At 39.7% G+C, this 12,503-nt stretch overlaps 1 protein-coding gene across 2 annotated transcripts in view; it reads left to right on the forward strand.

Moving 5' to 3' along the window:
- Positions 1-12,503, forward strand: part of GRIK5 (glutamate ionotropic receptor kainate type subunit 5) — a 487,066-nt gene that overhangs the window by 308,744 nt on the left and 165,819 nt on the right. For both annotated transcript variants that reach the window (XM_085875712.1, XM_085875713.1), the window contains exons 13-14: positions 6,043-6,156; positions 12,069-12,178. In XM_085875712.1, the coding sequence (XP_085731838.1) occupies positions 6,043-6,156; positions 12,069-12,178 (224 nt within the window). The remainder of the gene's footprint in view (positions 1-6,042; positions 6,157-12,068; positions 12,179-12,503) is intronic.

Below are 12,503 nucleotides of genomic sequence, written 5' to 3' on the forward strand. Positions count from 1 at the left end.
AAATATGTGTGTGGCATTTGGACATCTTGAGTTCATTGCTGCATGTGGAGTGTTGCAAAATTAGTACAGGCAATTTGTCAGATCCAGAAATGATGTAATCTACACAATTTATTTCCTTCACATAATATGTGAATCTTTGTCCATGCACATGTGAAATCCAGTTTGTAATGTGTAATTCCACATTATGTAAAATGGGATTTCAAGATCTCAATTCTCCCTCATCCCTCTCTACCCCTCCCCCCCACTCTCTATCCCCCTCCCACATTCTCTCTTGCTCTCTTTCCCTCTCCCTCTCTCCCTCTATATCCCCCTCACTCCCCCTCTCTCTACCCCCTCTCTCAACTTCTGTCATTCATTTTTAATCTTGAAATCATCGAATACACTTCACTTCACAAATGTAATAAATTTCTACATTTTGATCTTGACGATTCTTTCCACCTTGACGATCCAAAGATTCCACGATCGTAAATCCCACGATATTGGAGGGTTTACTGTATATATTTGAATACTGTACAACACAGATCAACTTTTTTGGCACTTTCAAAACCCTTCTTTCTCGCAGTACAGTAAACCCTCAAATATTGTGGGGGTTACGTTCCTCAAAAATTCCTCAATAGTTAAAACCAAGGGTCTATGCGAAAAGGGGCGTTCGGTTCCTGGGCTTCGAGAAAATATCGAGGAAGATCGGCGGCAGCCAGACATAAACATATCACAATTGAAATAAACATGTAAATAAGATAAATACAGTATATTATAAACAAAAACACAAGACATTTACCTTTTAAATTTATTCCAAAAGAGCGAGGTGATTTTTACAAAACAGCAAGGTGGATGAGGATAAGAATATTACGTACTATACTCTATCATAAATAGAAAACACAAGACTTAGCTCTGGATGATGATGATGCTGTTAGAATGGGAAGTAGGAGGGAAAGATGCGGATGTAGAATTTGCAATGGCTGTCGGATCATTGGAGGCTGTTAAGCCAATCCTTAACTACTTTGAACTCCAGAGCAAATATTTCCTGCTTAGACAGGAAGTTACGAGATAGCATCCTCTTCCAAAATAACCACGAAAAAAACCAGCTCAAAAACCACGACTGGCCGAAATGAAATCCCACTATAACTAAATCGGAACACAATAGGTTGTCCACAATTGGTCAAAATCCATGATATTTGAAGGGTTATTGTACTTAGCCAAAATATTACAGCGTTTTCCATCATCACGACCAATCAAATTTGCCGCTTGCAGACCCCACCCCTTTCCTTGTTTCTCAAGATTGCATGGGGTAAGGTGTTTTATGAATTCACCAGTTGATCTTGATCCTCTTCCCAAGGGATTTTTTTGTAAACTATTATTTTTGGAATGAATATTGTCAATGTTTGTGTGATTGATTGTTTGCTAGTTGCTGCAGTCTGTAGCCATTGTTGAGGCCAGCACATATAATCTGATCAAAATGTTTAAGATGAGAGAAAAACTGTCCATTTGTATTCATCAGACCCAGCCTATACACCGCACACATTGACCCACAAATTAGAGAATTGTCACCTGTCTGAAATTTCCTGGAATCTGAATCCAAATGTAAATACCTTTTCAATGATAACCACTTTCATCGTAATTCATATAAGTTCGCAACAGGACGTGACTGAGGCTTCATCATTGTGGAGTCAACCTTGACTCCTCAGAGTGGACAATATAGTGCCATTTCACACTGTATAGTGGGATTTGGTGAGTAGAGGAAAGCCTTTAGGAAGTGCTGAATGAAAACAAACAGTTTCTATCCTCGATATGCCTTGGTAGATAATCATGCAGAATGTCCACAATGCAAACCGTAGCAACCACATAATATCTGGCTGACAGCCAATTGACTTCACGTTTATTGCCTGTTACAGCTCGTCATAGAAATCAAACATTGTGTGACTGGCTCAATTTTACCAGGAATCAACCCTGACATTTTTGCAATACACAATACGCCAGCTACTTTCATGATGTTGAGCCTTTAGTCATACGTTAAATCCACGACTGTGACAAGAAATAGGTGAAATAATATTTTATTTATTCTTTGAGGAATGCGCTTCATATATCTGCTGTTGTTAATGCTTTATGACTGCCTGTGCTCCTACAGAGGCAATGTAACGGTCATGCGGGTGGATGCTCAGGTCTTGCAACTTTCCTCTTCACCCAGTTACCTTAAAAAAAAGTTATGCCAATTACAAAGGTGTCATGGGACTGTTAAAGCTTCATGATGAGTAATCTTTTTATGAGAAAGCAAAACTGAATTTTAACTTGAGAGTGAGTGTCCTTTTTCTCTCAAGGAATCAAAACTCATGGAATAGCCAAATGACAGAAAGAAAGTGGAAGATAAATCCACTAATAATGGGGCAGTGGGAAACAGCTGGGCATGAGACGAACAACTTGGTGAAAGATCATTGGTGGATTACCATGAGATGGTGCCACCTTCAATATGAAAGGGAAGAAAGAGATTGGATGATTCACAGAGAGACAACTCCATGCATGAGAAAAACCATCAGGATTAGTGGTGCGCTGGAGTTGAGCAGAAATACTGGAGTTTCGGAGGTTGACATAAAATGAATGACTCGAAGATTGGGTGTGACGAATGAATGACGCTGAGTGAAGGGGGTGCAACACCAGAGGACAGATGGTAGAATACACATGGATTGATCTGCCCTGATAGAGAAGAGGGGCTGTGTCCACTCTCATCGTTGGCAATTACCCTGCACACGCGAAGCGAAAAGCAAGGTTAAGCAATAGGTTCCGTTCTGTCTGTCCGTCCATCCGTTAACATAAGTTTATGATCAAGGAACAATTTATTTTAAATTGAATGTTATATTTTCAACACAAATCTGACCATGAATTGTAAAACAAACCTGTAGTTTACAGAACTTTGGCTCTGGATTAGTCCCAATCATACACGTGCAGGGAAGAGTGATATAATTTGTTTTACTCTGCCTGTCTGGCACTCAAACAAAATTGAAAATCATTCCAAATAGGAAACTTACTGTTTTTAAGAATGTCATAAAGGACATAAACAACACTCATGAAGAACTAATGTAATGTGTGAGATAAGGTGGTGTAATAGACACTGCGTCAACAGCGGTAAACTTCTGGAAGTTTTTTGTTTTTTTAACACGACCATTACAATTTTCATTTTATTTCAATTGAATTATATACTTGAGCACGACAACACAAATTGCCTTCTTATCGCTTCCAAAAACCTCCAGTTTTGCAGTACTGTACTTGAACATTTTAAATAAGGTGGTGTTTAAGACACTGCATCAATGCTGGTAAACTCCTCGAAGTTTTTTTTATACGACCTTTAAAATCATTATTTTACTTCAATTTAATGATACACTTAAACACTGCGTGAGGTAAGGTGTTCTATGAACTGTGCAGTTTTAATGTCAATATACTGCAGATCGGGACATGTTTGAACATTGATCGTTGTCGTCTCATCTCCATTCATATCAGGCGACACAAACGTGCATCCCTGAGTCTTGTGTGTTATGCTCCACGATCGCAAAAATGCTCTTTATGGTATTTTCAGGCCCATCATTTTGTACAAAGGCCATGAAAGAAGAATGGAAGGCCTGCACTTTCGGAAGAAAAATAAGAAGAGCCTTTATGTCGAAATACCGTAAAGAGCCATAAGTGAATGAATTAATTCTGAGCCTTACACTACCAATGCGAGGCAGTGATTTAGTAGAGCTCAGAGATACTGGTTTCATTTATATACATAACTTGCTTTTAGCCATCCCTTCAGTTGTGCATGATCATTTGGTCTCGGACCAAATTTTCCACCATCTCCCAATTTACGGAGAAACACAAAAACCTTCCCCCCTCGATCTCTAATGAAGAGTATTTCTCATCACCGAAGGAGACATTGCATCCAGAATGGTAGCAAGTCATCAGAAAACATATTTTCACGATTTGGTAATTAATTCATCCGTGTTAAAATTTGGCACGTGTTGTCATTGCCGTTATTTGAACTTTTATCATAAAAAGTGAGGCCCTGCAGGCTCTTGTGGCCTATTACTGTAATTGCTTCAGATGTCAGTTTTGTTCGGAACGATTTCTTTTTCACAATTCACCAAGGTATACAGAATATATTTTTTTCATTAAAATGCATAGTTGTAGATACAGTGCCTAAAGAACATCTCTCCCCCCCCCCCACACTTTTCAAAACTTTCACCTTTTGTTGCCTTCTAGTCTGGAATTAAATTTCATTAAATCAGACTATTTCCACTTTTATTTACACGTCGTTACCCACAACTTCCAAGTGAAAAACAAATTCAAAAATTTTCAGAAAATTAATTAAAAATACAAAACTAGAATATCTTGGTTGGATAAGTGTCCACCCCTGAGTTAATACTTGGTGGAAGCACCTTTGACAGCAATTAGAGCTGTGAATTTGTTGGGATAGGTCTCCACCAACTTTCCACACCTTGATCGGGTAATATTTGCCCATTCCTCTGTACAAAACTGTCAAAGCTCAGTCAAGTTGCATGGGGAACATTGATGGACAGCAATCCTGAAGTCATGCCATAGATTTTTCGATTGGACTTAGGTCGGGGCTCTGACAAGGCCACTCATGGTGGTACCATGCGCCTTACACTTAATGGTTGTCTTGACTCTGCTCCAAGGAATATTCAAGGTCTTTGAAATATTTCTATACCCATCTCCTGAACTGTGCCTTCCACAACTTTATCCCAGAGGTCTTTTGAAAGCTCCTTGGGTCTCATGGTTGAGTATTTGCTGTGAAATGCACTACCCAGCACTCAGCAGAGGAAACCTAGAGGAACAGTTGATTTTATTCTCCAGATGTGCAATCTGCCCTGTTCAATCTGCTGTCTCTGAAGCACACCGCGCCTTCGATCTTCCTCTTTTTAGCACCCTCTCTCTCCTCCGCCCATTCAGCGACTCGGTCCCCAGCTTACGGCCTGGCTTGGAATATAAAAACATATGGAAAAATCACAGAGGGTAATCACGTACAGGGGAACATATTTTAACTCCCTAAGCTAAACAACACCGCACCACCCCTCGTGTGGTGACATGTAACACTTAAGCTGACAGATTCCCTGACTTATTTACATTTCGGTGCTTCTACCTGTCCACGGACCATGCTACACAATACAATCCTATCTGTTCTATTAAATCAGTTCATCTACCTCCATAATCATAACAATATAAATATATATCCAGATATATATATATATATATATATATATATATATATATATATATATATATATATATATATATATATATAATTTTATTTATATATTTGTGTACAGAATATTCATAATAACTTAAATGGTTGATAATTATCTGCATGTGAGAGTGGTACATTTTATTGATTCATTCTTTCTTTCTAATTGGCCCAATATTTGTGTTATCTTTCTCTTGACGCTCATGGAAAAGCGAAGTGACAGGTTGTAAGGATCAACAATGTACTGACAGTGGGGCAGCGGAGGGGTGGGGAACAGTCGGATGCATGTGACGGAATGAACGAACTTAAAAAGAGAGAGAATGGGGAGGGGGAGGGAACGATAACACAGTAACCTGCAAGTCAGACTTTTGTGTTCGAATGGGTCACTGGGGTAGAAAAGATCATCGGTAGGGAAGAACAGTGACATGAGATAGAGATTGCACTGCTTGCTGGAAGCCCTAGACTCTAGGGCCTGATCTCGACACGAGGGCCAAGAGGGAAGAGAACGATTGAAGGATTTCTGGAAGGCAGATACGTTTGAGATGGTGAATTTAGTAAGGCCTGCTCTGTTTCTGGTGTGTTAACTTAAGATCTGTGCTGCGGATACCTGCATTATTTTAGCCGTGTTACCGATCAAACGTGTAGTTGTACGTTTTGTCGGCTTGGCCTTTGAGTCTGAACCTAAACATGTTGTTGATTGTTTCGTATAGTTTTGCTGATAAGAGACATGAACTTCACAAGAAAGTAACAATGTTATTAGTTGATTTAGTGGTTTATACATTACAGGGGTGTTTGTTGCCCTCTGGTTTTAACAGAAGGCTGACTTGGCTGTCGCATCGTTCACCATCACTGCAGAGCGAGAGAAGGTCATCGACTTCTCCAAGCCGTTCATGACGCTGGGAATCTCCATCTTGTATCGTGTACACGTGGTAAAGACGAATCTTAATAGAGGATTTCATAATCATCATTCCAGTTTGTCGGGAATAACTACTCACCAATTTATGGGAAGGGGAGGGATAAGGGAAAAGGGAAATCGTTCTTTGCCATGTATGAGGCCAGTTGTGATTTTGGTTGATAATACAATATTATGAAATTAGCAGTAAATGCTCTATAGTAGTAATTGTTTTATTGGTCTTCAGAAAATGAAATCCCTAATTCATGTTAAAATTGCGAACCCCAACATTATCCCTTTTTGTATCCGTTTACCGTGGGGGCTTCTTTTTCGTACATGATGGTTGGTGGACATTGTGGATTGGAGGGGGTGGCAGGTGGGTTCGGACTGGTGTGTGCATGGGAAGGGGGAATTGTGGAGGTTATATGGAGTGGCCAATCCCAACCTTATAAACATGCTGCAGGCTTTTGTTAATTTCAAGTCTTTCAGACAATTTTTGATGACATTAGGGTTAGCAAATTAAAATAAATGAATAAATAAAATCACATTTGTGCAAATATTTTACAATCTTAAAGACTTTGTATGAGAGTCTGCAGTATAATAACATTTTATTTGTAAAATGTCCCTGAGTTCTTTCAAAAAAACAATTTCAGAATGTTTCTTGTACTTACAAATATCTCGTGTTCGTTTTAAGCATCCCTAACCTACTAATGAGAATAGTCAAAGTTGAACAGCGATTAATAGCAATTGGATCTTTCATTTGATTATACCAATCATTGTGAGCACCTCATGATGATGGAACAAGCCCAGCTCCACCGTGTCCATCCCACATTCCCTCCACAATCACCAGATACCTCCCCACCAAGTCCCCCAGCTATGCGTACTCCACCATATCGTACTTTCCTCCAATGATTGAATAAAAATGTTTTTAAATTCTGAATCCTTCGTTTATAAAATGCTTCATATCAAAAAGACTACAAACGGTTGTACAATGTTTAAACCTTATCATATTCAGGGAGGAATTGGAGAACTACAGAGCTGTAAATTTAACTTCAGTTGTATGGAAGATGTCAGGGATATTGATTTGAGATCAAATGGAAACCAATTAAATAAATTAAAACGAAAGGTAGTCAGCACGGATTTACTAAATGGAGGTCATATTTAACAAATGTGACGGAGTTCGATAAAGCAGTTTCTCATTGGGTGGATGAGGGAAGTGCAGTGGATGTGGGATATCTAAACTCCCATAAGGCAGATTTTATAAGGTAGATGACACTAAGCTTGGAGGTAACATAGATAGCAGAGAGGGTGGTGGTCAGATTCAGGAAAGCCGAGATGCTTTAATAGATTGGGAAGTTGGTAATAATAGTGCAGGTTTTGATTGGCCTAATGGCTTCCTCCTGTGTTGAAGTTCCTGGTATGGGAACCCATGTTAATAGGTGACCACAAAAAAAAGGTACCGACCTTCCCTCTAATAACTGCCTCCATACGAATGATATCATATTACTTTTTGCAGGTGCGAAAGGTGGAGTTCGTTTATAGTCAGCAGATTTCGATTCAGTCAAGCCCCATATTATTTGCTTATCTGGAATTTGAATTCCAGATAAGGTATTGTCGTCATTCACTGTCCATCTGTCAGTCCGTATGTCAGTCCATCCGTTTGCCCATTTTCTATTTCGAATTCGCCGGCCAAACCGCTGGGCCTATCCAGCTAAAATTTGGCAGCAAGGTTCCGCTCCTGACCGGAAACAGAGATTGCAAAGCTCATTCAGTCACGTGACTTTAAGTAGGTCAAAATGACAGACTTAGTAAATTCCTTCAAAAATCTAAACATCTTCTTCAAATTTGAGTTGCAACATTAGGCCAGGGTAGGGATGTTATATTGCGGCGGTCATGCCGATCATGTGACTGAAAGTGTGCCAAAATGATGGAGGAAATAAATATTTGGGAAAATCCAAAAATTCCTTCACAAATCTTCTTCTCCAGACCCACCAGTCAGAATGCTACCAAATTTGGGTTACAACATTAGGCCAGGGCCTAGAAAAGTTCCAGGTCCAGTTGTCCTATGTTTTTAATTTGAAGCCCTATTTTTGAATTTTGAATTTGAAGTCAGATTTGAAGCACTATTTAGCTCACCTGGAACGTTATTCCAGGGACATTACAGGATGGTGCATCGTCCGTCAGTCCGTCCGTCCATCCACAAACACTTGCAGAAACTTCTCTGAAACTACACACGCAATTCCGATGAAACTTAACCAAAACCTTCATCACACGGGATGTACCGTATTTTCCAGTGTATAAACTGCGGCCATGTATTAACCAACCCTTGTTTTTCACCCTCAAAAAAAAGTCTCTGGTGTATTAACCGCACCCATGTTTTTCACTCTCAAAATAAATGAATATATTGATCATTTTCTTTTCTGATCTAGATCTAAATACGTTTGTACATTAACTTTGTATGGAATAAAGTGACGGAAGTATGAACGTGCTTACTCCCATGTCCGCTTAATTTCGTCTAACAGTCTTATTGTCATTTTCATGAAAAGGGCCGTTTGCGTTTGATGAAGCTTTTCAGCAAAACCTAAGGAAATCGTCGTCAATGTTTTCCTCGTCTTATACGGCACGTAACTCCTTGTCTGAATCAGGGTAGAGCAAGTCCCCGTCGCTGTCACCGTCATTTGCAGCCTCCTCCGCCCAAAATGATGTCATCCTTGTGCCGCCGGTGTTGTTGGACATTCAGCATTTCAGAAATGCTCGCTTGATGATGTCCGACGGTATCTCCTCCCACACCTTGACGATCCAACCGGAGGTCATCAGAAGGTCGACCTTTCTCATCCTCCCAATGAATGCCGGCAGTCTCCCAGTCAATGCTCAGCCAATGTAGCGACGGGAGTAATGGTGAAAGTTCCACCAAGATGCATGTTGCCAATGTTCCTCAGAATCCGGGACAAAAATCCCGGCGGGAAACACGTCGTGAAATGTTGATTTTCAACTGATGAAAATACCAAGTCCAGGAAATAGGAAAGTTCATCTGTGGTGGTTCCACTGCGATGCAGCTGATGTTCCTCAAAACCTAGGTCGAGTACAAAGGCATGTGAAGTAAGAAAGTTAATCTGGTCGACGCGAGTTATCCGTGGGAAACAAGTAATGAACTTCTGATAGAAATGAGGGAAAACAAAGAGAATCAGGAAGAATGAAAGAACCAAGGAAGCCAAAAAAACAAGGAGCACTGGTACTTCCTCAAGCTTCACCATCCCCGTGGCTCCTCACTCTCATGAGATTCTTCTTCGTCCTTTTAAATCAATTTCCTGCCCTCGTATAGAAAAGTACTCAGGGTTGATTGGTTGTTTGTAATCCACAACTTTTTGAGATATCGTGTCATATATCGTTTTTGGCCCTATCTCTCAATGGTGAAGAATCACTTAAAAAATTCTAGTAGTCGGATCCGCATCAGGATCTTCACCAAAATCTAACCAGTTCGTCCTTGTTACACACCTAACCTGTTCACAAAATTTCATCAAGATCCGTCTGAAACTTTTTGAGATATCCTGCGCACAAACAAACAGACAGAGATGGTTTTAAACATGACCTCCGTCACCGAAAATCGGTGTCTCAGGGGGTTGCCTCCCAAAAAATGTATTCGCTTTCTTCTCCGAAACCACACACACAATTTCGATGTAATTTGACCACAACCTTCATCACCCATAATGTACCAAAGTTTGTTCACGACAATAAAAAAATAAATTGGGGTCGAAGTGAATATATGGGGGGGGGAGGGGTTGCCCCCCAAAATAGGCATTTGCTATAACATCGGTTCATTGGTACATTTTGCTGATTCCGTCCCATGTTGACTTCTTCCTCAGTATCATTATTCTACTAGGTGAACACCCAGGGTTATTGCCCCTATATTTAGCTCACCTGAACGTAGTACCGGGGAGCTTATGGGTTGGCGCGTCGTCAGTCCGTCCGTCCACAAATACTTGCAACATCTTCTCTGAAACTACACATATGATTTCGATGAAACTTTACCACAACCTTCATCACCATGGACGTACCAAAGTTTGTTTAAAGACATTAAAAAATATCGGGGTCTAAGAGCTTTAAGGGAGGGGTTGCCCCCCAAAATTGGTATTGGTTCATTGGTACATTTTGCTTTTTCCATCCCGTGTTGACTTCCTCCTCAGTATCATTATTCTAATAGGTGAGCACCCAGGGGTGTTGCCCCTCCCTTGTTAGTTTTTATTTTCACATGCCTTGGACAACTAACAAAAAATCGTTTTCAGTCAAAATCGACCTGAGAATAGAATCCTTCAAAAAGACTCAAACCAAGTTCAGCATTAAATGCTTCGGGGCAAGGTCTACGAAGGAAGGCCACAATCCATAGATGATCTCAAAACATCAATAACTGACAAAATCCATTCAATCATTCAATCAAAATCCCTCTATCGGATAGAGGGAGGCTTATAGCTGGTGTAGGGTTTCTTTCTGCAATTGGTGCCTCCAATTTCAATGGTACCCCAGGGTTTCTAAGACACTGAGGAGAGCTAAACCACCATTAAGAATTTTTGTTTTATTCTTTTTTCTTCCTTCACTGCCAATTTCTGAGCTGTATCTCGAATCTGGCAGGGACTTTCAGAATTAAATTTTGCATCAATAATGCTAATAAAAAGTACACAGGGTTGATTTAATTGTTTTTTTTTTACCTTGACCAAAATTTTTTTTGAACCTAATGACCCAATTGTAGACATTTTAACATTTTTCACCATAACTCGACTAAGGCTTATCAGATTAGAACAAAATTCCCCATTTGGATAGCCTCGAGCAAGGTGCATTTACACTTACATTACATCATCCCCTTCCGCATTAAAGGTCAAGGTCAAATGGCGGTCTGAAAAAAGTAACATGTTTTCGTCATGCTCAATTTTGCCAAATCGGAATTTCAAAGACCACTTGGCCTTCCAAGATGTTCTTGCATCATAATAGTGTACCTGCACTGAAGTTTTACACCTGATATTTGATTAGTGTTCTTGACCTACTTTTTTTGGATTGGGACCTAATTAACAAGACCACGTTTTTGATCAATACTTGAATAATTTTCCTCTGATTTTTATGATGTTCAGTTTTGTGGATAGATTGTAGATGGGAACACATTTTCTTAATTTACACTCTTATCCCTAAATCTTGAAGTACAAGATCATATGGTGGTCCGAAAAAACATATTCTATCATTGGATCGCAGGCCGTAAGTCATGGGTGACCACCAAGGGTAAGATGGGGGAGGCTTGCCCTTGGCGATCACTTTGTGATCACAGATATTTAGTTATTATTATTATGACTATTATTATTAGAAACTAAATTCCAAGGTTTACTTTGTATAGACAAGAGGAGTAAATTGGAGTTAAAGCAAGTGCAACATGGTGAATGCAAAGGGGGTCAAGAATTCCTCCATATCTTTCTTAATGCATAATAAAAGTTTAAATGGATTTATCGAGAACCAGAGTTACTTGTTTGTTTGTTTTTTTAACCCAAAACATCCTCCACAGATCAGCATTCTGTGTTATTCAAAAAGATGATCTGTCTAATTTGGCAACTTTTGTTTGGATGAAGTGGCTGGAATAAGGCAGGATATTTTCTTACCGCTTTATTTGCCTGCGTTTTTGGACCCTCATTATTCACCAAATTAGTTATGTAACATCACAATAATTATTGTGACAGAGACATGATTAGTTATATAAAGATTATCACTATCATGTGCTTATTTCACTGTAGATTGTCATGTAGTCATTCTGGCAGACACTTTACGAACCTTCACCACCTCAAGTAGTATCTTCAAGTTGAGATCATATGTTGCTTGGTCCTGTCTTCCAGGACCACAGTGATGTGTACAAGATGTGAGATATGTGCAAGAACTCTTTTGATGCAGTGACCGTTGTGTGATCTCATGGTCCAGGCCAGGAAGCCTGGGTACTTCTCCTTCCTGGATCCTTTCTCCCCAGCTGTGTGGCTTTTCATGTTACTGGCCTACCTGGCAGTCAGCTGCATCCTCTTCCTGGTTGCTCGGTCAGCTGTTCTTTCATATTTTTCCCATTCTCCATTCATTTCTCCATTTGCTGCTATTCCAAATCACTTCTTTATTGCTTACCACCTGGCTTTGCCTACACCTGTGGTTGAAATAATTCGCCCTTGCTCGCTTACCATTATATTTGGATGCCTTCAAAATCTGATAGTTTAATTAATGGTCTACAATCTTCCAGCAATTGCTCACCTCAAAGCCCCAGCTGTCTGGAAGTGCATGCAAATAAATACATTGATTATTACAGTTTCAGTTCAAACAATTTGACCAAATCTCTTGCTGTAATGCAGTTTTATTTTCATACAATATAGG

This window comes from Eptatretus burgeri, chromosome 3 (assembly GCF_056783735.1).
Source record: "Eptatretus burgeri isolate ZD-2024b chromosome 3, Ebu_testis_v1, whole genome shotgun sequence".
Lineage (NCBI taxonomy): Eukaryota > Metazoa > Chordata > Myxini > Myxiniformes > Myxinidae > Eptatretus > Eptatretus burgeri.